This window comes from Phasianus colchicus, chromosome 3 (assembly GCF_987193195.1).
Source record: "Phasianus colchicus chromosome 3, bPhaCol1.hap1.1, whole genome shotgun sequence".
Classification (NCBI taxonomy): domain Eukaryota; kingdom Metazoa; phylum Chordata; class Aves; order Galliformes; family Phasianidae; genus Phasianus; species Phasianus colchicus.
In genome coordinates, this window is record NC_143438.1 from 30835122 (window position 1) to 30862048 (window position 26927).

Here is a 26927-nt window from a genome sequence, read left to right on the forward strand (position 1 = left end):
TATGCTTAGAAGAATACGTCATAAGATTTCAGCAATTATTTTGGGTATCACAAGTTACAGCTCAATATCTACATGGCCAGAAACAGTGTTTTCAATGAACAGAATGATGGGAAGACTACCAGCTCCTCAAGATGGAAATTACAGGGTGGATTTAGGGCTCCTTTGCCTAGGATGTCCCCCGAATAACTGATTTGAAGGTTGCAGCATCTCAGTTTGGTAACATTAGAGAATATTTTCAACGCTTTAGGTTTGATTTTCAATGTTACAATGTGTGCAATTAGGTTCATTCAGTAAAAACAAACATATGAACACATAGCATACTACTTACCACTGAAAGCACAAAATTGAGAAGAGCTGTCCCACTATGGAAAAGGATTGTCACCAACGTTGTAACTGTAGTGAACAAGAGGCTCACATTCCGACTCATCACTATCCACAGAGACTCCAGGATCTAGAAAAGGAGGAGCAAGGAATGCAAAAATCAAGCACCAGATTGTATTAGTTAAAATACAGAATTGCACTCAGAGTCATTTTCCATCAAGTCATATAAAAAAACAAAAGATACTTATATATTAAAAAAAATAATCATCATCTTCCCTTAGCCCTATTTTGCAACAGGTAACATTTAACTGGCCAAAGAGAAGACACTAGGTAGATATTTACAAAGTTTCGGGGAATTCTTCTGATGCTCAAAATAATTTGATCACGTAAACCTGCATAAAATCTAAACTATGTGACATTGTTTACTGTGATCTGTATCACCACCAATCGAAAGCAGATCACATCTTGGGAGAGAAAACTCATCTTTTCAAAAGCAGAAATGGTAAAAGCACAAAGAACGCCACAAAGTAGAAATGAAGCTAAAGGCAGCTTCAAATCAAGTAATACAATTACTACTTTAATATATTTGTTTTAAACGTATGTACATAAGTTGCATAATTTTCATGATGTATGTAGACAACTATACAAGAGATTTTGCACAGGGATGCAGTGATTAGTCAAGTAGTTATGGAAAACTTACCAATCAATGCAGGACAACTTATGAAATCCTGTAGTGGCTTGGGAAACTGACTGCTTATTAATTACAGATAGTACAGAGAAGTTTTGAGATATACCTTTAAATAAAGGATAGCCAGTATAGCCTCATTAGTTTATGTCTGGATGCAGATGCAACAAGCTAATTAAGGTAGTAACTTCAGGAAACAGATATCTGGAGAAGGCTGGGAGACTTTCTTTCAGGATAGTAAGTTCCTCAGCACAGGTTGTAGCTGTGTAACAGTTTCCCTACAAATTTTAGGCTAAGGAGCTGGTAACATGGAGTAAACAATTACAGTTAATTCAAATGCAGATATCAGGCGGTTCAACCAATACCGAAAACATTTCTCCTGTAAGAACTTTCTTGTTACATGGAGTCATTCATCAGAACTGCTGAGCTAGGTTACCACTAGCACCTACGTTGAAACATGCACAAGTAGTGCCTCTCAGTGATCTTCAGTATGACCTATGAAAGCAAGGGCATGTTTTGGGACTGGTATTCAGCTGTAGAGTAAGTTCCCCCTAATATAAATTCACAATTACTTATTTCAAAACATCTCATGAGAAAACAGACACTGGAGGCACTAGTTATCGCTGAATGTGTTATCAAAAAGCACTCAAAGAATCAACTAACGGTTATAAAACTAAACACAAGCCCTTGCACTTATGATTTCACAGTGATGTTTGATTCCTAGGCTTCCCTTACTAAAAGGAATGCACAGGAGTGGAAACATTATGAAGAACAGATGGTATTAGCTATATGTTTATGTAATTACTTGAAGAAATTCTGAGGGACAGAAAATAATGTTACATATGAGAAAACATTACAATATGAAATTGAGCATCTGAAATTGCATATCAGCCCAACTTGATTTGGAATATACATTTATCAGTCACTGCTAAAGGAACAGATAGAAAAGCCTAACTGAGCTAAAGCTTACTGTATATGTTTTAATGGAAGGCCTTCTGTCTTCCTTCTGAGAAATCTCTGAATGAAAAACTGCTGGTAGAATGATGAACTTGTGGAAGAAGCAAGAAGATCAATTTAAGGAGACACCAGCAATTTCTCATATAACATCGAGAGAGCTTTAAGTGATCATTCATAAATTTGGTCAGCAGCAATTTGCTTTTTCAAGGTTTCAAATATTACAGAAATGGAGTAAACGTTATGAATGGAAAAATAAGCAACTGAGAAAGGATTCTTGCCTCAGGATACAGCATGAGGTCAAAAATTTGAGGCAGACATGAGGACCTACTCTAGTTCTCCCCTAAACTGAGAATAGGGGGAAACAAATCCACCCTGGAAATACATCACTGGAAGAACAGTTTAGTAACACTACTGCTTCTACTAAATACAGAAAAAAATCAAAAGAGGAAACACATCAGGCCTGCTAACATCAAAGCTATTAAAGGAAAATGATGATTCAGAAAAGCTTATCTTTATATTTAATCTTGAAGCAATTAACATGTTTATATGGCAAATTGCTTCAAAATAATAAGATCGAGCCAAAGCTACTAGAGGTACTATAACAAACAGCACATTTGAGGGAAATACAGAATTCTTCTGTGCTTTTATCTGATAATCATGGTTGAACTCCTGAATTGGTCATATTGTTACGGACAAAATAAATGCCATTAATTCCCCTGCACAGGTATACCACTGATTTAATTATATGCTTTCAACTTTAATATGGAAGTTTCTTCCAATATAGGAAGTGAAACTTTTTTTTTTATTATTTATTATTATTATTTAAGTTCTTCACGTAGCAGATACTCCTCTTTCTCAAGAAGAACACCACTTCCTATTATTTCCATAAATGGGAAAGAGCTTATCTGCTTATAATTGCAAGATGACATGGTCTAATGGCTGTGTTTTAAAAGAACATACAGTGATCTGTACTATTCTGAAGTATTTCAGAAAGTCATGGGACTAGCAAGAGTTATCCTATGGCAAACTCTAGCCACAATCTATGTATAGGTACTCATTACATGCACGAAGTATAAACTTATTCTTTTTAAAAGTGAAGGAAGTCTCCCTATAGCTGCATATCCTTTACAGTTACCTCTTCCAATAGCCTGTGTTTAAAAACAACGTTGAAGCAGTTTCAGGAATTTATGTCTTGCTGTACGCTTAAGAATTACAGGTCAACATTGATTTTAAGTGTCCAAAAGCAGAAACATCCTACTGTTTCAGTTATAGCCAAGACATTTAAAAACCCCTCCAGCCTGTTAAGTGTAACCAAAACCCAAAGGAAACAAACATAAAACCTCACTAAACAACAAAATCCACAAAAGTGCAAGAAAAACCTCACACAAAGAAAAAAACAACAAAACAAAAATAACCTCCCCAAACTATCCTCCAAAATAACTTCACATTTAAAATACTGATCCTTTCCAGTTCAATATGTTGTTCTATGAATTCATTGTTCCTTTTCAAAGCACCAAGAGAAAGACCGCTGCTCCCTCACAAAACATAAATCTGGGAAGCAGTAAGCTTCTGTTGTATCCAAGGACAAGTGAAAACCTTGCCATCAAATACCAGACTTAAGTTAGAACTACGATTATTTTTATCATAGCCAAGTCTTAATGGTCTAGACAAATACACATCAGATCTTTATTGATTTTCATCTTAAACAATGGGATTAATATTTATGCAGTGGATTTTTTATGAGCTACCCAGTAAAAAAAATGCTACCCAATAAGGAGTGAAATTAGGATTTAGTATTATACACTAGTGCTGACTGGCTTACAATCTGTCATGACGAACCTATGTGTATGAAGAAAAAGGACAGGTGCCTCCCCGGAGATGATAAGTGAGTTCATGGTCATAAACAGCAAAGCAAGCCAACTGCTGGCATTTTTCCTGTATTTCTAAAGCCAAACTTCAAGATAACATAAAGCATACTAGATAGATAAATATTTTTAATACTGATCTACCTCAAGCTTAAATATTTATTCTCTTTTCACTATTTCTCCATTATTTTAGACTACTTGGACTACTGATGCACATACACTATGGTTTCTAAGCACAATGAAGCAATAAGGTAAAGAAAATGGCTAGCACCTATTGTATAGTTCTGTTTCACTTACTTTCTTACCTAAAAGCAACACTGATTTTAAACAATGATTTGCTACACATTTTTGTAACGCTGATTCAGGCACACACAGTCAACTTTGAGAAAGAATTCAGCAAGTTTTCTGTATTAGCCGAAAAGGTTTCATTACTGTAAAAAGTTCCTCTCAACATCTTGACTCACTTCTTATTTTTTAAATGATAGAAACTAACCATTTAAACAAGATTTGAAGGAAAACAAGGCACATGCACCCATCACTCAAGACCAACAACTGCCTCAAGACAAATAATAGCTTAAACTGCATCCACAAAAGATTCAAGTTAGGTATAATTAACACTCTTTCAAAAGGGATAAATATTAATCTTCAGATATTTCTCAATTATGACAATAGTTCAGGTCAAAGATGAACTGTGCCAGGGGATGACAGTACGTTACATGCTTCAGACTCAACGTCGTTTGTTAGACAAATGTAGTTGTTTCCTTTCTTTTCCCTTTCAATGCGTTTTCTCTTCATAAGGTGAAAAGGTCCAGTGCATTAATTCAGGGACCCATACAGTATAAAATATTGATTTCATTCTTCACAGAACTTTCATAAAGAAGAAATAAAGTTGCTATCAACCAAACAAATAATAATTTCAGGAAAAAAAGACTATACAACACAAGCATTTACATATAATACTTTACATATTTGTGTGCTCCTGTCACAAGCTTCTTGGTCAATATATTTAATTCATAATCCAGACAAATTAGGTATTTAAAACAAATTTAAAAGCCACCACTTGTATGCACTTGGCATACACTTCACATAAAAATAACACTGAAGCAAACTAATATTTGGCACGCAACAAATTCCTAGAACAGAGAGATGAGGTAGGAGCAATTCCAAACAAATGACCTCTAAGAAATAGAAAAGTAAACTACAGAATATGAAGAACTTAAACCAACTTGCAGGTGACATAGGTAATACTACAACAATCTCAACTAGGAATAAGTTTAAAGCTCATATCACTGAATCACAGAACCAGAGAATCATAGGAGTTGATTATCTCCAGATGTCCCTTCCAAGCCCAACCTCTATGCTAAAATCAAGCTCCCTACAGTAGATCGAGCAGGAAAATATCTAGGCAGGTCTTGAATTACTCTAGAGAAGGGGGTATCAGTGAAGATGCTGAAATCACAATTAATTCTTCTTTGTAGTATGAATACTTCCAAAGGAGACAAAATTACTGTACAGGCAATTACAAATACTGCTACAAGAGAGTCCATATACCTGCACGCCATATCCTTAGCAAGAAGAGTAGGAATTAAAACAAGACCAATTTTATAAAAAGAGTAAACAATACATACCGAAAGAAATGTTTCAATGTTATCATGAACAAATGAAGCAACATCTTGCCAGTCCAGAATATCTCCAAGCCAGCTGTTCTGACGGTTTATGTGCCATTTGTGTCCTTTGTGCCTTCCAGAATGCGTTACATTCTTAAAGAGAGAGACAAAGATATAAAGATACCATATATTCGAATAATTAAGACAAACATGAAAAGCTAAAGGCTAAGGTTTTCTTAGAACATGTCCCCTGTGTACCTAAACAGTTAGGCCTGCTTTAACTGACATCTTCAAAAAATCACTGGAACCAAGGAAGTTTTTTTCTATTTTCTGGAAAAATAAAAGCTGACAAAAAACTATAGTTAATTATCTGATGTAATTACAGTTATATATTGTACTAATGCATCTCAGACATTAGCGTGACAGCTTGACAAAGACGATGGTATCTAATTTGCTCTTTAGGAAAGCAGAGATCAAAGAAGTAACAATTTCAGTTACTGCGTACATAATTTGCTGATGGCAACACATAACTTCTTCCAGTGCAATCTATAAAGAATAATAAAAGACAACATATGAAGAACTATTTTTCTCACATTCAGTGTCTTCCACTGGCAACATTCACTCATTCAAAAACTACAAACGAAACCAGTAGTATGTAGGATTTCTTTTGACTACACAGCAAGTGCAAAACAACAGGAACTGACCATAACAGTCATAAATACAACAGACAGTTGCTCAGGTGGGTACACCCAAATTATGAAGTAGGTTCTGAGCAACAGAACCTAACAAAAAGCCTCACAACTGAATGAGCTAAAAGGAGAGGTTCTCCTTGAAGATGACACTTTAATTGCATTTTGCCATCATCTTCCAAGTGATTTCTTATTCCATTATTATATTTCATTGAGAACACACGCTCAATAGCAATTAATCTTTTACAACATCTCTAGAACTTTTTAAAACATATACCATTTAGTATCTGCTGATCTTCTCTCAAAGTGGAAGTTAATGACTGAATCCACATTGTTGGCAATTCCTCCTCAACTCTACAGCTTTCATTTAAGAACATTACCTTACAGCCTAGAACAGCACCATGCAGGCCTCAGAATAAAGCATAACTATGCTCATACAAATGGAGAACTTGAAAGCTCCACTGAGATACTGTTAGATGCAGTACAGATGTCTTGTGTGCTGGAAATATCACATGGTTTACTAGTTTTCAGTTACTCTGAAAGGCTCCACAAGGTAACTGCAGTATTACAGGAGGGAACAGCCAGGTGGAAATCACCCAAGTTTGACTTCTAAATGGACGTGGAACATGACAGAAGGAGCAAGATTACAAATCAAATCTGGGGCAGTTACCTGCAGCCCACAGATGAGTGACAGTCCATCATGCCCCTGCTAACTTAAGGTCTCTAATGTACAACTGGAGGAAAAAAAACTAAGACCATAAATAGCATCAATCTACTCCTGCAGGTCTTTCTGATGTTTTGATTGCTAGAGAAGTCACTTGCCAGTGTGCTCTGCTACAGCATCTAGAAGACCAAAACCTCATAGTCTCTCCTCAAATAACAATCTGCAGGAAAGAAACTCAGAGATTCAACATACTGAAGCAACAATGTATTCCTGCGGCACATGCCCAATTGAACCATACAGTGCTGTAGCACATCTGACCCATTGGTTGCAACACCAAAAGCATTAGCTTTTGGCCAAATATACAATGCTGACTAGTCCTACGTGCTTTTCTTCCAGCAAAATCCCCTGTAACGTGGAACAGCTTAAGTAGGAAGAGACTTTAAAGCCTATTTGGTTGGAATTCCACTCCCATGGGCAGGATTGCCACCCACTAGATCAGGTTGCCCAGGGCCATATCAATCCCAGCCTTGAATGCCTCCAGGGATGGAGCATCCGCAGCTTCTCTGGGAAACTGTGCTAGTGCCTCATCGCCCTTCATGTAAAAAACTTCCCCCTAGCATCTAACATAAATACTCCCTGTTTTAGTTTAAAGCCATTCCCCCTTGTCCTATCACGGTCTGCCCACGTAAAAATCAGTCTCCCTCCTGTTTATATGCTCCCTTCAAGGACTGGAATACCACAACAAGGTCTCCCTGGAGCCTTCTCTTCTCCATGCTAAGCAAGCCCAACTCCCTCAATCATTTTTCACAGAAGAGGTACTCCAGCCCTCCAGTCATCTCTGTAGCCCTCCTGAGGATCCATTCCAATAGCTCTACGTGTTTCCTGTACTGGGGAACCCAGGCCTAGACACTGTATTCCAGGTGAGGTGTCACGAGGGCACAGCAGAAGGGAACAATCACAGCCTTTGCCCTGCTGGCCACCCCTTCTGATGCAGCCCTAGACACAGTTGGCCTTCCAGGCTGTGAGCACACTTTACCAGCTCGTGTCCTTTCACACCAGCCATCTCCTTTGCTGCATGATTTTGCTTTTTCTTCTGCCAGCATCTGCCCATTCTGCCCCACAACAGGCAGAGAAGAGTGGAAATGAAAGAACAACTTTCTACTCTCAGTTCTTCCGTAGATACAGTTTTCTCTCTTTTACATTTTGCTATTTCAATTGCATCACAGCTTATGAATTGCTTTCTTCTTCCTTCACAGACAAGAAGCACTGACAGCACAAAAAATTTTATTTTTATCAACTTTTCAAGATTCAGTGTGCAGAACCCACTATTAGAATTCACAAAAAAATGCATTTGAAGAATATCTTTTTCATTAAAAATTCAAATCAATAAAAGATACACAAAATCACACAGAATACCAGCTTTTTCCCAACCCCTCCGTATAACAAAAAAATAATCAAAAAAAAGCTCTGAACTAGGAATGACTAAATATGAATAATGAACGAAGAATATATTAAATTGCAGGCATGAAAACACATTCAAGGGCATAATTCTGGATATACTCAAATTTATGCACTTGGGATTTTGCTTTCTTTCTTTGTAAAAATCAATTTTGTATCATTATGATATTTACTCAGCAGTTCAGACTTCTTGCTAATCTTACATGCTTAGCATAATTATTTCAAAACAGTAAGTGATAGTTTATATAATTTAAACAAGCTACCCACCTTCACAAACCAAGAATGATAAAGCCTGTCCCAAAGCTCCAGCACTTGCTTTTCAATCACAGCAGTGTTGTTCACTTTTTCTCCTAAAATTTTATGAAGCTGAAACACATAGAACTCTTATTACACAGGACAGAAGGTAGCTGGCATCCACTGACAAACTCAAAGGTAGACAAACCACACAGAATTATCATTAAAGGCATAACCCAAACCCAAATAATTAGAAGACTTGAGTTTCAGTAAGGAATATACTCTTCAAATCAATATGATTCAAAACAAAGGTTTTTTTTTTTTTTTAAACATATAACACATTCTGCTACACTAAGCTGAAGGCTTCTTCATGCACTGAAAAACTAATGCTGCCTCTGAAATACTTAATCCAATATCCCTGATCTTATTCAGAGTAAACATTTCAAATTATGTGAGACGCGTGCTATCTTGGCAAATCCTCCTGAAGAATGTTAACTTAAAAGTAAACAAATAAAAATACAAATTTATCACATGCAGTTCATGTAAAAATTAGAATAAGGGTGGTTAAAAAAAAAGCACGTTTTCTAAAATTGGACAGTTAAAGTCAAATAAAAAAAATCAGTCATTTTTATTTGATGCATTTTCACTGGCAATCTTACTAAAATGAAGATAGATTTTTCAGCTCTTACAGATATTTCTTTAAGCAAAAAATCTATTGAAATCACTCCCACCGCCTTCCTTCACTCACAGACTGAAATTGGAAAGAACAGATCTGCTAACAAAACAGTTAATCACATGAAAAACAGGGTCACAGAAAAACCTTTTTATTTCATTTTTACTTATATGAAATACAGGAATCCAAATTATAATTAAAAAAACAAGGGAACTGTTTCTCACCTTGTGCGTAATCCATTCTCTGCCATATTGGTACACATTATTTGCTGCTGAGTTGAGCGCTTTCTGAAAAACCTGGGCTTCTGGAAGCCAGCTGTTGTATTTCATTTTTTTTTTTAAAAAAGAAAACAAAGTTATCTGCTACATATTTTACCCATTTTTTTACACCTGAAACATTACCAATTAACATACAGAAACAACAAAAAATAGCTAATAAATGAATGTATTACAGCTAGAGTACTTTGTTCTTGTGTCAGAGACAATTTTTTGTTAAGTGGAGCACAATTCAACATATCATATGCCATTATATTTGTAATTCACTACAGTACCCACAACCTTAGTTCAACTGCTATCTCAATGTTTTCAAGAGAGCCTTATTTGTATTTCACCCTTATTTTTTCTACTGTTCTAGTTTTCTGACAATATTACATGAAACAGTCTTTTCTAGTTACATAGACATCCTTCTCAATTACGAGCTGAATGCAAATTGTTAGTTAACATGACTTCTCTGCATAAGCAACAGGATGAATTAATAAGTTACAGTACCACTTATTTCTAAGACTCTACCAAGTAATCTGCTTACAAGTATCTTCATGTCACTTTCATGTCATGTCACAAATCATGACACAACTCACGTCCCTTTCAAATAAGACCTATTGAGCTGCCAACATTTCAACAATTGTGAATACACGGTGTACGTTCCCTGACTTTTTTTCTACATCTTCATTCAATTAATAATGTTAAAGCCCTTCAAATAAAAAAAAAAAAAAAGAAAACATTTGGGAATCGAAACTGCTTCATTTCTTGAGTTAACTCGATACGGAATCCTTCCTGTGCGTATAACTCTTCAGAAATGTCATCACATTCCAGTGCAGAACATTTCAGTAACTCATTTCTAAACATAATCTACATATTAAGTATCAAGCTCTGAAATCTAAGTTTGTTAGATTGACAGAAGGTATGCTTATTCCTAATGAATTAATATACGGTGTTTTGAATGCTTCAAATTTGGAGGCAAAAACTTCAAGTAAACATCTCAAATAAAGTTCTGCTAATTACTCAGCTAATATCCAGAATCATCAGTATGTGAGTAAACTTTGGACTTTCAAACTTCCATTTTCATTACTCCTACTTATTTTCATCCTGTGGCAAAACGGGAAGGCTAAATGATACCGCAGATGTCACAAAGGAATAAACAAATGCATTTAAGTGGTCTCTTTTGACCGAGATTACTTCAGTTTTGCTCAAACATGTTATTACAGCATTTCTCAACAACACCATTTTAGTTCTATTTCTAAAATTCCCCTTGATACTATAACACAGTACGCAGTTTCTTTCAATCTTATTAAAACATTGTCACTTCTCTGAGAAGGTGCCCTTGACAATGTCAACAATTCTCATCTAGGAGACGATTCTTTTTTCCCCATGAAGTGCCCTGACTTACTTCCACTCAAAGTCTGTTTAGCCAAAGCAGAACAAAAGCAAATCTGAATAATCTTCCTTTATTACCTATTCCCACTCCACTGTTAATACAATCAGTTTGCTCACCACTGGACTCTTATTATTCATCTATGTTCATTTACTTTATAATATTCTCCCTTCCTTAATATTACCTTGTTTTAGCTGTAATCTTTACATATATTGTATCTAGAGTCTTTCCAGTGCACATGATATCTGTTCCAAATAGGAATATCCTTTACTAAATGATTCATACCAAACTTTCACTATCCACCACTCTATCTCTGAACTCTTTTTTGGTTTGATCCAGAAACATTTCTTTCAAATTCAACTCTGTCAAAGGCATTTTGTAGCCAGCTCTCTACATGGAAAATATAATTCAGCTTTCAGCTCACTGTCTTTCAGAGTATTCTTCACCATTACTTTTCTTTTCCAGGCAAAAGTGGAAGAAATTTTGACCACTATTCTCTGTATTATGCAAGTTTTTTTCCTCCAAAATTGTAACTACAGAAGTTTATTCAGCTGTCCTTCTCCACTAAAGCTCAAATGGTTCTCAGATGAGATACCACATGCCTCTCCTGCAGAATGATGCATAAACATTGCTACTTCCTGACACTTCAGCTTTTACATCTGCTTGCAACAGTCACTCCCGTTTCTGTTCACCTACAGAATTCTTAAGCTAAAAAGAAAAAAAGAAAAAAAAAAAAAGAAAAAACAAACCCTCCCCCAGAAAAAAAAACAAACAACATAACAACCAAACTATCTGTAAGAGCACCTGGAAGCTTGTTCATCCACCCTATACTATTCGCTTAACTTCAGCATTCTTACTTTGCCCATTCTGGGTGACTGGCTACTGTCTCATTGATCAAGCTGCTCGTGACTTGAATCATGTGAACGCTCTCTTGATGTACCTAAATTAAACAGAGAGAAGAAATGTCACGTAATGCAAACTAGAACTCTACCTACATTGAGAAACTTTTTTTTGACTGGGTGGGGCTGGGCTAGTATCCCATTTTTGACAGACTGGAGGAATAGTTCTTACAAGTCAGTAGACCCATTGTGAGCAATGAAGTAGCATTAACCCAGAAAAGAAATCAATGTAATAAATGACAGTCTGTTCTGACAGTTTTGGTCACATTGTTTAATTAACAGTAGCAAATGGAAATTTAAACCTCATCTCATCAATTGGAAAAAAAATAATACCTGGGGGATATTATAGCAAAATAATATCTAACTACAGCTGTGCTGTCAGAGAAGTACTAAAATACAATACATTTAAGTTTGAGACATGACTTTCCAAGGTATGGCTCAAAGAACCGTAAAAATTAATGAATGCTCAGTTCTAATACAATCAACCACACTAAGAAGTGCCTCACCAAATTAATTCTTCAATAAGAAAATAAAAGACATCATATTTAAATATCTTAACGTTTCTTTTCTGACTGTAAGAAAGCTTTAGGCTGGACTATTTACACAAATATTTTTCAAAGCCTACAATTTTAAGCACTCGATATTATGCAAGTTTACATTTTGGAGAAATGAGACATCAGAATTAATCTGATATTTGTTTCAAAGCTCTATTCAGGCAAACCATTCAGTCTCCATTGACTGTGCCAAGTAAGAATACAGCTCCATAAAAAAAAAAAGGAGGGGGGAAATAAAAGGAAAAAGCAAAACAGAACAAAACAGAAAATATGGGTGACCTCTTCTGGTGAAAAAAAGAAAATCAACCACAATTCAAAAATCAATTGCAACGAGCATCTGAATCTTAGCACATTTTAACTTGGAATGGGATACTATGAGGTTATTATAGGCAATCACACAATCAAATAGACAAACACACCTTAAACATTTCGCAAATACTGTTCTGATGCAAAGTAAATTTAAAAAAACAAAAAAAAAAACCAATAAAAAACTAAGCAACTCTACAACTGACATGAAAGCCGCAACCAGGTGCAAAACAAAACTGTTACCTTAATACATAAGCTAACACTTCACTTCTAAATAAATTTCAAATCTCTGAATGTCTACAGATTGGTTATGTTATATATAAATATAAAAATAAATAAATACATGTGCATTTATCCTCAGAAATCTTGGAACAGTAATAAACTCGACTACAGAACATTTCATTCCTAAATACTTCAAAAGGTTCTTTAAGCTACACAATTTTGCATAAATATCAGTAACTTTCATTCAGCTTTTAAACATGAGCTCTGTGACAATGTTCTTCAGTGCACCGTACCTTTGCAGTAAGGAGCAGGGCTAGCAGAAGGGTTCCTATCACTAGCAAAAATATTATGAAAATGCTGATTATTTTATCTAGCATCTTCTCCAACCACACGATCATCTGTGCAGAAAAAAAAAAAGAAAAAATCATGGCATATAAATTAATCTCTAATGAAAGCAAAGTTAGATGCTATCTGAAGCACTGTTATCTTTAATTACAACTGGAATGCAAAATTAGACTCTAATCAAACAGCATTAATGCCCAAGCTTTGAGATGGACAATTAACAAGCAATGTTAGGATGATTGAGGCCATGGTATGACATGTGGTTTTGCAAATGACATTTACACATTACCACAAGACACAGCAAGCTCTCTGCAAAGCAAATAATAATTCAACATTTACTTAGCAGACCTAAAGAGGCTACATTCACTTCAACTACCAACCTAGAAACTGACTTTGTTTTCTGTTCTTCACCAACTTGGAAACTTACAGATACTATCTGCACAGAACTTGGAAGTTAACAAGACATGCTGTTTAAGTATGACCACGACTTTGGAACTTGAATAGCTAGTAGCTATCTAAATGACTACTGAGGTATTTCTGCAAATAACTAAATGTTTAAAGCTGCTTATCACCTTCTGAACTTAAGCTGAAGGTTAAATTATTAAATTTCTAGTCAATTATTCTGTACTGAACATTTTCATCAAATTTCCAACTGGTAAGGATTCTCAGTATCATACATGAATCAGCTAAAACTACTCATAGAGGGGACAAGTATGTTTGCTGTTCTGTTGGTTTATGCAAAGGCACATTCTGTACATGTCCACAGGTAACAATGATACCACTTCAAATTAGAAAAGTTTTGCTGATGCCATTCAAAACATGAGAACTGCTGAACTACTGACTATTCACAGTGCAAGCTAAGCTTTGTCATACATCAATTGACTATCCACACAAAAAGTTGAGAAAGCTCATGCAAGAATGACCAAGCACGTTTTTCTAGCTTTTATATAGCAACTCAAGTACCAAGTTTTATTTTTATTCTATCTGGCATTAAAAAATACAATTGTAAAATCTGAGCTTTAAGAGAACCAAAGTTAATGACGATACGCAGGAGAAGAAAGGATTTCCAAGTGAGTATAAGTTATGTATCCAGAGATTAGGATGATAACTCCTTGCATAGAGTTCTTCCCAAACTACTGAGCTTACTGATGGTTAACATTTGTAAACCACTTCTTTCCTCACTATTTGCTCCACTCCTACATAGGAAACCAACAACCAATAACTACTGTGGACTGCTGTACGTCAGATTATTGAATTGCTTAACACAGAAGTTATATCTCCTGCTTGAAAAGGAACAGAAGCTCATCCTGTAACATTTAAGCAGTTAATACACATGAAGCTTTGAGAGGAAAAAAGCTTAAAGTTTGTACAACCAATTCCTTGTTTGATCTGAATCACGATAAGGATTATGTTCAGCATTTTAGAACTGCTGTTAAAAAAAAAAACTGAAAAAAAGCTGGAAGAAAGCAAACAGAAACTAATGCTGAGCCAGCAAGTTTCTAGGGCAAGATCTACACGACCTGCAGAAAGGAATTCTGTAGAACTGGAAGCAATCTGCAAAACCTTACACCTTGGATATTTTTAACATTTTTCCCCCATTGCTGAAATATCTCTGCCATCAGAAATACCGATTCCTGTAGCAATAGAGCAGCTTTCAGAAAAATGCTGACTAATTTCTACTTGGGGGTGTTAAATCTTTGGAAACAAGACAGAAAACAGGATTTGCTGTGCCCTTCCACATTTCACATTCAGCTAAGAATTAAGCAAGAGAAGCAAAAATGAAAGACCCTGTTTTGCAGGTGAGAATTAAAAACTATCCCTATTGATGGCTGGGAAGGGAAAATTTACAGCATGGGTTTTAAACTGAAGCCATAGAAAAAGACAATAAGGCTTCCCTTGCTATTTCTTAGTCAAAGTAAAAACTAATTCTTATTTACTTTCTAAGTTAGAGACAAAAATCAACTCACCACTTAGACTAACATCTAGAACTCAAACCTGTCTCACTGCTAGCATCACTAGCTGCTTGAGAACACTCAACATGAAGAATCTCATCCAGCAGCGTAGGCTGGACATTTTAGGTGTTTTACCACCATAGCAACTATTGGAAGAAGAAAAAGCTCCAAAGAAAATCAGTATGAAGACTCTCTGAACATCACCAGCAAAGATCTTTCCTCGATGCTTCTCAGTGGAGGTTGGAATTCAGCTATAGTGCCTTTGAAGCGCAGCTGCAACATGTGTGAAACTTCAATTACTTTTGATCTAGTTAGCAAAGTAATGGCATCGCTGATGCTGCACTAGCACGGACAGCAACCTCAGCCATGCAAGCCCACTTTGTGTTTATTTTCTTGGGCAGGTAGCCCGTGCAATCCACATGGAAGCCAAATGCAGTATGCCTACGGGTACCTCAATCACATCTCTCACCACAGCCTTCAGGAGATCAACATTACACAACTATTACAAACAAATCAGAGTAGAGATCTGAATTGGATTCAGTATATTCCTAATAAAAGCAGATGCACAACATTATCTTAGGGTTATATTTATTCTGCCTCCTTTAATTTGCTTGCTATTAAGCTTCCCTCCCTTCCTCTACATTTACCCGCAACACTTCAGTAGGAAGCGCTCACCCTGGCACACTCATGTTAAATAATTCATTGGTACTAGCTTAGTACTGCATGTAAGTTAGAATGCTAAATCCCTGTGTACTTGTACTTACCACTGAATCAGGCCATCCCTTTGCACCTTTTCTGTAAATCACAGACATACACACAAATACAAACATACTGACTAAACACTAGTCATCAGTCAGAGATCATGAAGTTCTAAATTCAGTTCTGAGCTTCTTCATCTAAAAATTAGTTAAAAACAAGAAGCTGATGCTGCCACAACATCCAAAATTATACAAAGGTAAGCAAAGCCAGACTCCTAAGCTACAGAAGGTCACACTTTTAAAACCAAACCAAGCGGTTAAAAAGTTGTGATTGACTACAAAAAGCTATCTTAAATTTTCAAGGTTTTAAAGGAAAAGGCATCAACTTTCAAAACATTTTTTTTTTAGAATTTATCTCAAGGTAGAAATAAGTTTCTAAGCCAAGCTGCACTCCTTTAAAATGCCTCTCAAGTATCTTTAAGTACTCCCTGCTTACAACTTCCATATCACGATACAAATCCCATTACAATGAGCTGCAAGACGACTTCTGATCACTTTCAGCAATCAGGAATCATGCTATCTAGACAGGTTATGCAGTAAGATCCACCATTTATGAATTCATATTTTAGCGTCCTCAAACTGCACGGCCATCAGAACATTTTTTTTAAACCATTTTATCAACTGCACTTCACACACAGTGACTCATACCTGGATACCTGTTCCATTTTCATTAACTGTACATTAAATTACCAACAAGGGTGATTTCTTTCTAAACACTATTTCACCACCTATCATGATTTTTTTTTCCCCATGCCTTTTTAGACAGCAGACTTGATATCAAATATTAATTGAACTAAAGGAAAACGTTATCATCTCATTAATATCATCTGGTGAGATTAAGGGGAAGCTTGTGTATAGTCAATGAATATAAAGATGTTATAATTATGAAATAAACAAGAGAGTTTGGCAGAGCAAATTATAATAACAAAAAGAGAACAGATAGAAAGCTTACCCACGTCTTGGGCTTGCTGCAAAACTCCAGAGGAGGGATCTCCTGAAGAGATCCTTCCCCACTCCCAATCAGCTCTTAAATGGGGTCCAGGAGAGGTGGAGCCAGGCTCCACCCCTTCTGGCAGCACAGGTGAATTGCCTTCAGCTGTGCTCCCAGGGCTGACTTATTGCTCGCCTCAGGTGATCAATGAGAGGTTCAGGTCATGATTCAGCAGCTCCCATACAGCTTTTAACCGTAACACAACTCACACTATGCTGAAATGAATCATATGAATAGCTAAGTTAACACTGGAGAACAACCTAGATAAGCCCACTCATACTTAATGTCCCACCACCAACAGTATTTAGTAATTCTAAAGATTCCTGCCATGTACAATGTCATAGAACAAATCATGCTAACCCAGTAGAACCTATTCTCCACTTTGGGCGGTATCTGCTACATTAAACATAACTGTACATCATTCTTGTCTGCTAAAGAAAAATTCAAGCAGCTCTTTGACAGCTCTTGGAACAGGAAGAAAAAAAGCTAAGGTTTATCACCAGCAGCCCCAGCCAGTCATCACTTCAGACATGTCATTTCTGTGATTCTCAGTAGATTATCAGGAACTTAGGTTAGCATTGCCAAACATACTTCCCTGCAGAATAGCAAAAAAGAGAAAGGCCCAGTGGAAGTAACTTTTTAAGTGACTGCAACACTCTATGTTATAAGTCTCCTCCATTCTTTGCCTTTGGTAGAGTATATTTTTTTAAATTTAAGGAAAAAAAAAAAAATACATCAAGAACTTGATAGAGTTCTTGTATCTTGTTGTTTTCCTTTTTTCTTTACCTTGACTATAATGCTTGCTCATCATGCTCAGAAGTCAACACTATATGCAATGCTACAAGACTACAAAGATCTCGTCCTATAAAAATATGAAGTCAAACATTAGTTTCAAAATCATCTCCTAGGAACTACATAATCCTCTTCTAAGAAGCTGTATCCATAGGTTTTTGACCAATAATTCACTTCTCTAATATAAGAAAGCACCAATAACTCAGAGTTCAAAGTAACAGCAATTAAATTATTCTTACAGCATATCAATATTTAAAAAAAAAAAAAATCCATATGACTGAGTTTTCAAAAAAGCAAGTAAACTTCAGAGTCAAAAGTAGTGGAGACTGAGCTTTTACTGGTGATTCACTGAACTCAGCAACTCAACTCAAGCGTGCAAACAAACCAATCACTTATTCAAATTTTTATGAAGGGTTACAGTAGTATGTGTTTATCGATCACAAACTTTATCTTCTTCCTCTCTTTCTCAGTTACCTAGTTTTCATGTTTTATCACATCCTAAATTTTCCTTGCCAAAACTCTTAGAGTTCTTCAGATGTACACACATCCAACAATGCCACTGCCCACGTCTCAGACATATCACCACACTGAGTTTTCCAGATTTCAGTCACACCTAAGGCCAAACACAGACTGATTCAGTTTCAACTCTTCTTGGGTTGATGGTTCCCCAAAGAGCAACAGTACACTGGGACTGATTAAGATGAACCACATCTACTGAGGAGTACATTTCATATATAACACACGACATACTTTTATAAGCCAAATACACATTATTATTTTAGCTATACCAACATTTTTGTTGTTTTTGTGTTTTGTCTGATTTTCTCTAACTAGCAATCACTTCTCTTCAGAGTGTCATTGGATTCAGCAGGTCTCAGACCATGCAGGTACTCTCATTTCACTTGTGCTACACTATCACTGAATATACAGGCCAATTTGACACTTTAAAAGGGAAACATTAATAGCACCAGACAATGCGCTCTGTGCAAGCATCTGTATTCCTAGCTTCAAGACTGCACTTCAAGCCCTAACCCTCACCACTCCCACATTAATTCACATAACTAATGCTTTCCCTGAGCAGAGAACAGATGTCTAGTCAGGGAATTAACTCATGTTGTCAAGCATACAAGTCAGGAGTAGGAGTAGATCAACCATTTTGAAATACAAGTGCTACTAAATCAAACTACCACTTGAAAAGCTAATGCAATATTCTGTTGCACAAAATGTGTAACTATATGCGTTTATTTTAGTAAGAAGACAAGAGATCAGGTATAATTATATGACCTTCCGTAGCTTATGTCAAGAGCTGGAAAAGAAACACTTGGGAGAGAAAACTAAAGCAAAGCATGTTAAGGAGTGTTCATGCTGCAAAAAACCTCCCCAAAACCGCAGGATTAGTTGGAATCACAATTTTGCTGTTTATTTACCTTCTTATTAAGCCAGTGCCACAGCTTGTCAGTGGCAGAGGGAGATGGAAGAAAAGGGAAAAAAAGACAAGAACACAGTGGAAAATTATTGAAAAATGCAGTAATAGAGGGAGGGGAAAGCAATGAGAGGCAGGCAGTCACCCACAGAATGAGAATGAAATTGTTTCAGACACAAAATTAACTTGTAATAGGAAGAAAAGAGCATAAAAACTTCAACAGTAAAATATACATTCTTGCACTTAGCATGCATTTTTTAAACAAAGGGAGATATAACAAGTAAAAACAAACAATGATATTAACAGAGCAATCAGCATAACCTGGTCATTATTCTGAGTGCTAACATTTCAGATTTCAGAAGGGGATTTGCACTCCAAGAAGGACACGTTACTGAAACATCAAAACTTAACATGAGATACTTAATGATTACATTTATATTCCCACCCAGGCAGTTTCGTTTATTATAACACTAGAAATAATAGGGATGTTTTGAAATATTTTCTTAGTTCCACATTCGTATTATTACAACATTCACATTCAATGTCTCAACATGGAAAGAAATCTGACATACACACAAAAACAAACCGTAGATCAAATCAACGTACGGCCTTCATTTAATCCCATCAGTTGCACAAAAGGCTCTTCATTTCTTAACAGACCATTTTCTCTCTTGTACAACTGTGCTGTTTTAATTATTTTTTATCTTTTACTAATTCTCACACAAAGCACTCAAGTACACTCGCTTAAAGTCTAGTTTCTATTCGATTATACTCTTAACTCTTGCTATTAGTAATCAGTTAGCAGCATAACAACAGTGAAAAGCTTTAACGCTATTACTCATCTGTGTGAGAAGTTAAGATGAAATAAGTTAAGTTTGCCCCTCCTTGAACACAAGAAAAGTTATTAAACTCTTAATTAATCCAGGGTGAGTTTTCACCAACTGCCTAAACTTGCATTGGCTCCCAATGAAAACAAAGCATTCCTAATTAAAAAAACAAAAAACAAAACAAAAAAAAACCAGAAAACAACACTCAGCGTTAATTAATTTTTTATCAGAAGCAAGATTTACAAGGAAATATGAACACCAGGAAATCTGAAAATAGAAGACATCACAAAGCACCCAGTTGTTTTCCTATGTAGTTATATGGCTTTAGTATGCCCAAGGAAAGCAGAACAGTAGTGGAAAAAGGCACAGCAAAGCTTCAAAAGCTTCAAACTGACACTGTACAATTTCTTTCTATTTTCCTTCTTCACCTATGGCATAATTTATAACAAAGGTTAGAGCCTCAGTCTCAGCCAGAGCTTTTAGCAGAATGTGAAATTCTGGCATTTTTATAAAGTGTATGCCTCTTGTGATTAGTTGATAAATACAGTAACAAGGAAATATCACATGCTAAAAATAACAATCATTTTACTAATTAATGTTTAAGAGAAAATCTGGGGGGGCTCTACTTGCCTATTATCTTACCAATATCTATATTTAAGTAGTTCTATAAGTAGGATAAATATACATTTAAGAATAGGTTATTAAGCTTAAAACTAACATTCTGGTCATTCAAAACAAATCAGGCTACAGCAACTTTTCCAGTTAATTACTGGAAAACCATTTATGCAATATCTTATATGTCTATGAAACTAATTTCTAGAACAACAAATGCACTGGTAGTGATTCTGTCTGGCTTCTTCTTGCTTTAACTATATGCTAAAGTTCGTACCTGAGGAACCAAACCTCGATTTTATTCCAAACACCCTACTGAAGTCCTCCAGTTATAAAATTCTAGTATGCTTTACCTAGAAGCCCTGTGCAATAACCATGGATTTGCTGAAGTCTATCAGAAAGGATGCACGCAACAATATACCAAAAATACAGAAGTGCGTGCAGATCCTCTGATTATGCTAACTACCCAGAGAATTCAATGAAGCAAAACTACAGTCACCATGTTTAAAGACAAAGGTGTTGTTCTTTTTTTTTAATTTTCAGACTGAAGCAAACTATTAGTTCTTGACTGTTAATGTGAACATGCACGATTCTACTGAGTTGCAAGGTGAATAAACAGATGACAACAGAAACTTTTTCTCCTCCTTCCTCCAGCAAACCCCTACGTTTGAATCGCTGAGTCCATCAGCTCCAGGGGCCAAATCTATAACTAGGCACTAATGAGTACAGTAATGACACTGTTTTCATAGTCCATATTTAAACCAGATCTGCACGTACAGGCACATCCTGACCTATTGTTTAGAATGAAAATGTTTAGAATGAAATTGTTTAGAATGAAAAGCAATGCCCAACTTATCTCTGATAAGATCTTCAATTCAAATTTTGTCTGCGTTTCCAGTAAGATAACCAGGAACAATGAAAAAGAACAGCACATCTTTTAAAACAAAAAAAAACCCTTTTTTTTAGTTAAGAAATAGATCTAACCCTACTGGCATTGCTTCCCAAATTCTTGGAGATAGGATGCATTCTTGATCCTATGTGGCACAGAACAAGCATATCCAGCAGAACTTAAAGATTATGAAAGCATTAATGTGACAAATACTGGAAGCCCACACATAACTCCAGTCACCCATGAGACAAGTGAATCACAGCAGGCACGAACAAGGACAATACAATCATGCAGCATATCAAACGCATTTCTTTTAATGGCTAAAAGAGCTTGGATTGCTTTAACATACAGCACAGACACAGGAGTATGACCGTTAGCTAAAAAACAAGGGAGATGATGAAGTAGTGTATTTTGTCCAAACTGTTCATTTGCTTAGACAAGAACAATATGAGTATAAACTGACCTTCAGTACATTTAAGCTGAAGAGTGGGAAGTTCTGGTGCACATTAGGACAAAAACCCTACCTTTTTCAAGGAAAAAAAGGCTTAATAGAATTAGGAAACATCCTTTATTATGTAGTTCTGTGATACGAGAACACTAAACTCAACAACACAGGAAAGACAAGACATTACTATTCTGACAATACAGTACTATTCTGTCTAGACAGCCTTCTTACTTTCAAAGCAAAAGCTTTTAGTAAAAATCTTCGTACATTGTAAACTTTCTTCCTCTTTAACACGTTACGTTTTCCCACTGTCTTCTGAAAACCCCTTCAACTTGTTCCTAGCTGTATTCTAAAAAGGCTTTTCTTTTTCAATTTATTCCTCAGTTAACTCCATGGAACTGTTATTTATTTCCTACACCCATAAAATCTTTCATTGACCTATTGGCATCCATTTACCCACTAGATCTGGGCTCAAATGTCTGCTTTTCCTGTAGGAATTCAGAGGTATTATCTGCAGATATCGGTCCAGTTGTAAATGCTTTGACAAATTTACTTACAGGGTGCAGACCTCATGTTTCTGAAATTCTGACGTAATAGTTTTTTCTAAAGCAAGAATAATTCAATAGAACTGTTACAGAAAGTACATTCTTAAAAATTGGCAAAACTTACAAACAAAATAATTCATCAGGTTAAGTGAAAACTAGTAACTGTGAAAGGAGGAGCCTTCGTAAATTTTCTGGGGCTTTTTGACTCTGCAATTTGCAGTGCACATGGGGATGCATTTGGAAGGGGGATGAGGGAACTGAGAGTATTACAGAAGTCTTACTCTACAGGTCTTCCCAAGTATCTTATCCGTCATATTACTTCTCCTACAAAAGAAAACCTCCATTCTTTACCATGCTACTGTGTTCAACAACTACTTGTCCATATAGCATAAACAAATGCATTCAAGCTAACTCAGACCCTTCATTCTGCACAACAGAAGAAGAAACGTTTCATCTTTCACTTTCCAAGCTCAGTAAGTTGAACTTCAAGATCTTTGCAACCAGATAAGGAGACTGAACTTAAGAAGTTTGCAAGACTCGGGTAAGGAATCTTTTAAAGCTAACTCAGCTTTCATAAGTGACTTCTTTCAGGCTCTGCGCACACTGAACAAAAGTTAAACGTGTACTTCAGTGTGAGTGGTGATAGAAGAGACAAGGTCTAAATTACACTGTAAGACAGATATACTTTTACATGACAGACATTTCTATTAGTGACAGACATTCATTTTGGAGGTAAAACATCTCAGCAAACAGTTAACATAGAACAAAACAGATTTTTCAGACTCTTAAGAAAGTAAGCAGAAATACCTTACTGTCAAGCTTCAGCATGACCCTTCCAAGCCCTCTGATGGGACGCGGTGCAAGAGCTTCCTGACGTTCTTTCACAAAGTTTTCAACAAGTTGCCACCAACTTTTGCAGCGTTTTGCCATGAAACTCAAAACTCCAAAATGAACCACAAGTTTTTTTAGTGCCCAAACTGCAACCACAAGAAGGAAATAAGAGGATTAGTGATTTCCAGAGGAGCACCTCTATGCCAGTATGGAAGACCTATGAAAAAGAAAGAAAAAGTTTTATTTCGCATTAGAAACTACCTTGAGAATTTTGCAGTGATTTTACTACTAATCTCCTCATTCACTTAACAGACACACTTATCTATGCTGAATTCAAACTGCACAAGAACAGAAGTGCCCACGCACTGCACATTTAGGCATCTAAGATTTCAGCAAGGCCTAAGATAAGCAGGCGCCAATCCGTGATTCCAGTACAGTGGGTTTATCATATGTTCACATACAGAGCACAAATATCACACTCAGAACTTATTAACAGATTACACGTAAGAGAAGTTCTTCACTCATTCCTTGAGTTTTAGGCCTTCTATTCTGCTAAATCTATATCTTTTATCAAGGGACTCAGCAGATCACAGAGTATACAAACCTTCAACTGAAATATAACTACTGAGAATTTTTGCTTTTAAACATTTAAAACATTATATTGAGATCAGCTCTGTATCTTGGTTTGAAGATCATCACAAAAAGCTTCAGAAAAATCTATGCTGCTCCTCAAAACCAGATAAAAGAAATAGAACACAGAATGGTTTGGGCTACAAGGGACCTTTAAGATCATCCAGTTCCAATCCCCTTTCTATAAGCAGGGACACCTCCCACTAGACCAAGTTGCTCACATCCCCATCCAGCCTGGCCTTCAATGCTTCCAGGGAGGGGGCATCCACAGCTGCTCCGGGCAACCTGTTCCAGTGCCTCACCACCCTCACAGTATTTTTTCCTAATATCTACCCTCCGCCAGTTTAAAATCATTTCCCCTTGTCCTGTCGCTGCCTGCCTTTCTGAAAAGTCCCTCCCCTGCTTTCTTGCAGGTACTCGAATGCCACTATAAGGTTCCCTCAGAGCCTTCTTGTCTCCAGGCTGAAGAGCCCCAGCTCCCTCAGCCTGCCCTTGTAGGAGATGTGCTGCACACCTCTGACCATTTTCATGGCCCTTCTCTGGACCCACTCTAACACAATGAACAACTCTTCTCTTTCCTTTTGAAAAGCAGTGTTTTGCTATCACAAATAGCTTTTCTCCAATATTCATAATGTGGATCCACTGTACTTAACAACACTAGAAAAGTCTAGCACTACAGTTAAGGAAAAAAAAACACACAGGTATCTGTTCACCTCCGATAAGATACTGCCCAGAGACATCCACACAAGTCTTTTTCTAAGACATCTCTGTTCTCCTTCGCTTACTGAGTATATACTCAAAACTAGTAAAGAATCATGATAAAGAATGTGAAAGCAAAGAAAGAATGCTACATACAAAACTCTCCTTATGGGCTTTTAATATCCTGATGTTTTTTGCCATATTCTTTTTTATTCAACCTTTGTATTACAATTGATTTTACTGGAATATCAATGAGAACATATGAGTCGCTAAAAACATTACACGATCCTTTATATCATATTTACTGACCTCCCCATCACTAGATTCAAACACAGTTTTAAAAAAGATTATTTTTCTCCACATTAGATGCATTACTCACTGCCACACTTCCATACTACAACAATCCTCCCGTCATGCAAAACACTCATTATGCTTCTACTTGGAGATATCCAAAATGACATCCATGGCCCCAAAGGCAAACTTTTAACATCCACAGTGCATTTATCAAGATTCCACAAAAGCCCATTATGTTAAAGCAACTCAGGTATACAAAGAGCTCGCTCAACAGTTCACTGAGATCTGGTTTGCTTGCCTCTGGCACCATCATGTGGCTAATACAGGATTTAGTCTCTTAAATTAGATAATCTAGTAAGCTTTCTTATAGAGATCATCAGACAAACAAACAGGAGAAAAGCATCAGTGCCAACCTACAGCACTTGTAGGCTGAAGCTTTGTATGACAGAATGCCACTGACGGTAAATACACTAATGGCAAAACAGGGAAAGTTTCCATTTTCAAGAAGCAAGTGACACATTTGAAACGGCGTTCTAAACTTTTGCTATTATTTAAATACAAACATTTAAGCAGTATCTTCTAAAGTAACTGACTGTACACATTCTGCAAATGTGTTATATAGAGGTCCAACAGTCAACCACACAGCTGAAATTAGATTAGGATAAAGAGTCGAAAGAAAAAACGAAATATATATTTGACAGAACAAACAAGCAAATGAAAGAGCTGAAGGCAAGAAAATACCAGGCTGACATCACTGAGCAAATGCTACAGAGTGTCCCAAAATTTCGTTTATTGCTTAGCTTTTGAATTCAAAAGTTATCCTTCTACCTTTTCATTTTGTGGAATAATTACTTTCTATCCTCTACATTAAGCAATTTTAAAAGCATCTCATTCCACTGAATGAAAAATTATTTCAAGAAAAAACATTAATGGTTGCAAGATATTACTAATAATCTAAATCCTGTTTCACATGCATCCTTTCTACTAGTGTGAGTTATGCTATCAAAAGTAACCCCTTCAAACTTCAAGATTTGTTGTTGTCATTTGTTTTCAAACACACTAGAATCAATCTCCTCCAGGTCTCTAAATTTAAGTATATTTATCAGCCTCAAAATTGGAAAGTTGCAAGAAAACTTGCTTTATACGCCCCGCTATTTTCCACCACTACATATTTTTAATACCACTTCTCTTTTAACAAATCGGGTTTATTCTCATCTGCTTTCTCACACTTGATGTGACCCACTCGTATAATTTCAGCTCTGTTCATCATTATACTGACTTCTCATAACATTTTTGTGGTGATCGAGTTACATTCATTGTCTGTGGCTAAGAAAAAGCACTTACTGGCCCAGTGTTTTTCCTAAGACAGCAGATCACAAACATTCTCAAAATTAATTTCTGTTTTGGCTTGAGTTGATTGCTCAGGTAGCTGATTTAACCTTAGGGACTGGCAACAGTAGTATTCATCAATTTCAGTTATAGATTTGTGCTCTGATCTAAATTTGTCTGGATCAAGCTTACAACCAACCACTGTTGTCTGCCTAACTGCAAAATTATTGTGTCCATTTTACCCTCCCACACAAGCAGTTATTTCCAATGATTACATCACCCTTGAGATTTTTAGGAGACTGGAGAGTCTATAATGTCATTATGTACTAGGTAGCAGAGTGGCCTCCATGGAAAGAGACTAGGGAAGAGTATGGGATGGTTCCAGCCAGCTCCTCAATGAGCCACAGCTGAGCCACACGTACTGCCTCCATGAAAGCATTCTTAAAAAAGAGCAGAAAATGCTAGAGAAGGAGAGGAGGAAGGAACGTAGAAGAGAACAGGGAAGAAATGAACAGAGAGGAGGAACAAAAAGACCAGAGGAGCAGAAGCATCCCATTAGAGAGCAGGCACACTCACAGGGACTGCGGCGCTAGACAACGCGCCTCAGTAGGGGCAACACAGCCTATGGATAAGCCCACATGGAAGCACAGGGAAAGAGCAAGCAGCTTTGTGGCACTTTTGCTGCTTGCTGGACCCACCCACAAAACTTGGAAAAGGGGTAAATAGTACTAGATACATTAAAAATGCTGATAGTTAATGTTTAGCGAAAAGCCAAAAGAAATCA

At 36.5% G+C, this 26927-nt stretch overlaps 1 protein-coding gene across 4 annotated transcripts in view; it reads right to left on the bottom strand.

Annotated features, from left to right (window-relative positions):
* The window catches only part of TMEM245 (transmembrane protein 245), a 79408-nt gene that overhangs the window by 34728 nt on the left and 17753 nt on the right, over nucleotides 1-26927 (bottom strand). For 3 of the 4 annotated variants that reach the window (XM_090137208.1, XM_090137206.1, XM_090137207.1), the window contains 8 exons: nucleotides 23168-23337; nucleotides 19047-19070; nucleotides 13078-13182; nucleotides 11661-11743; nucleotides 9378-9468; nucleotides 8514-8612; nucleotides 5457-5588; nucleotides 329-451 (listed from right to left, as the gene is read on the bottom strand). In XM_090137208.1, the coding sequence (XP_089993334.1) occupies nucleotides 329-451; nucleotides 5457-5588; nucleotides 8514-8612; nucleotides 9378-9468; nucleotides 11661-11743; nucleotides 13078-13182; nucleotides 19047-19070; nucleotides 23168-23337 (827 nt within the window). The remainder of the gene's footprint in view (nucleotides 1-328; nucleotides 452-5456; nucleotides 5589-8513; nucleotides 8613-9377; nucleotides 9469-11660; nucleotides 11744-13077; nucleotides 13183-19046; nucleotides 19071-23167; nucleotides 23338-26927) is intronic. The other variant, XM_031589149.2, reaches the window with a different exon arrangement.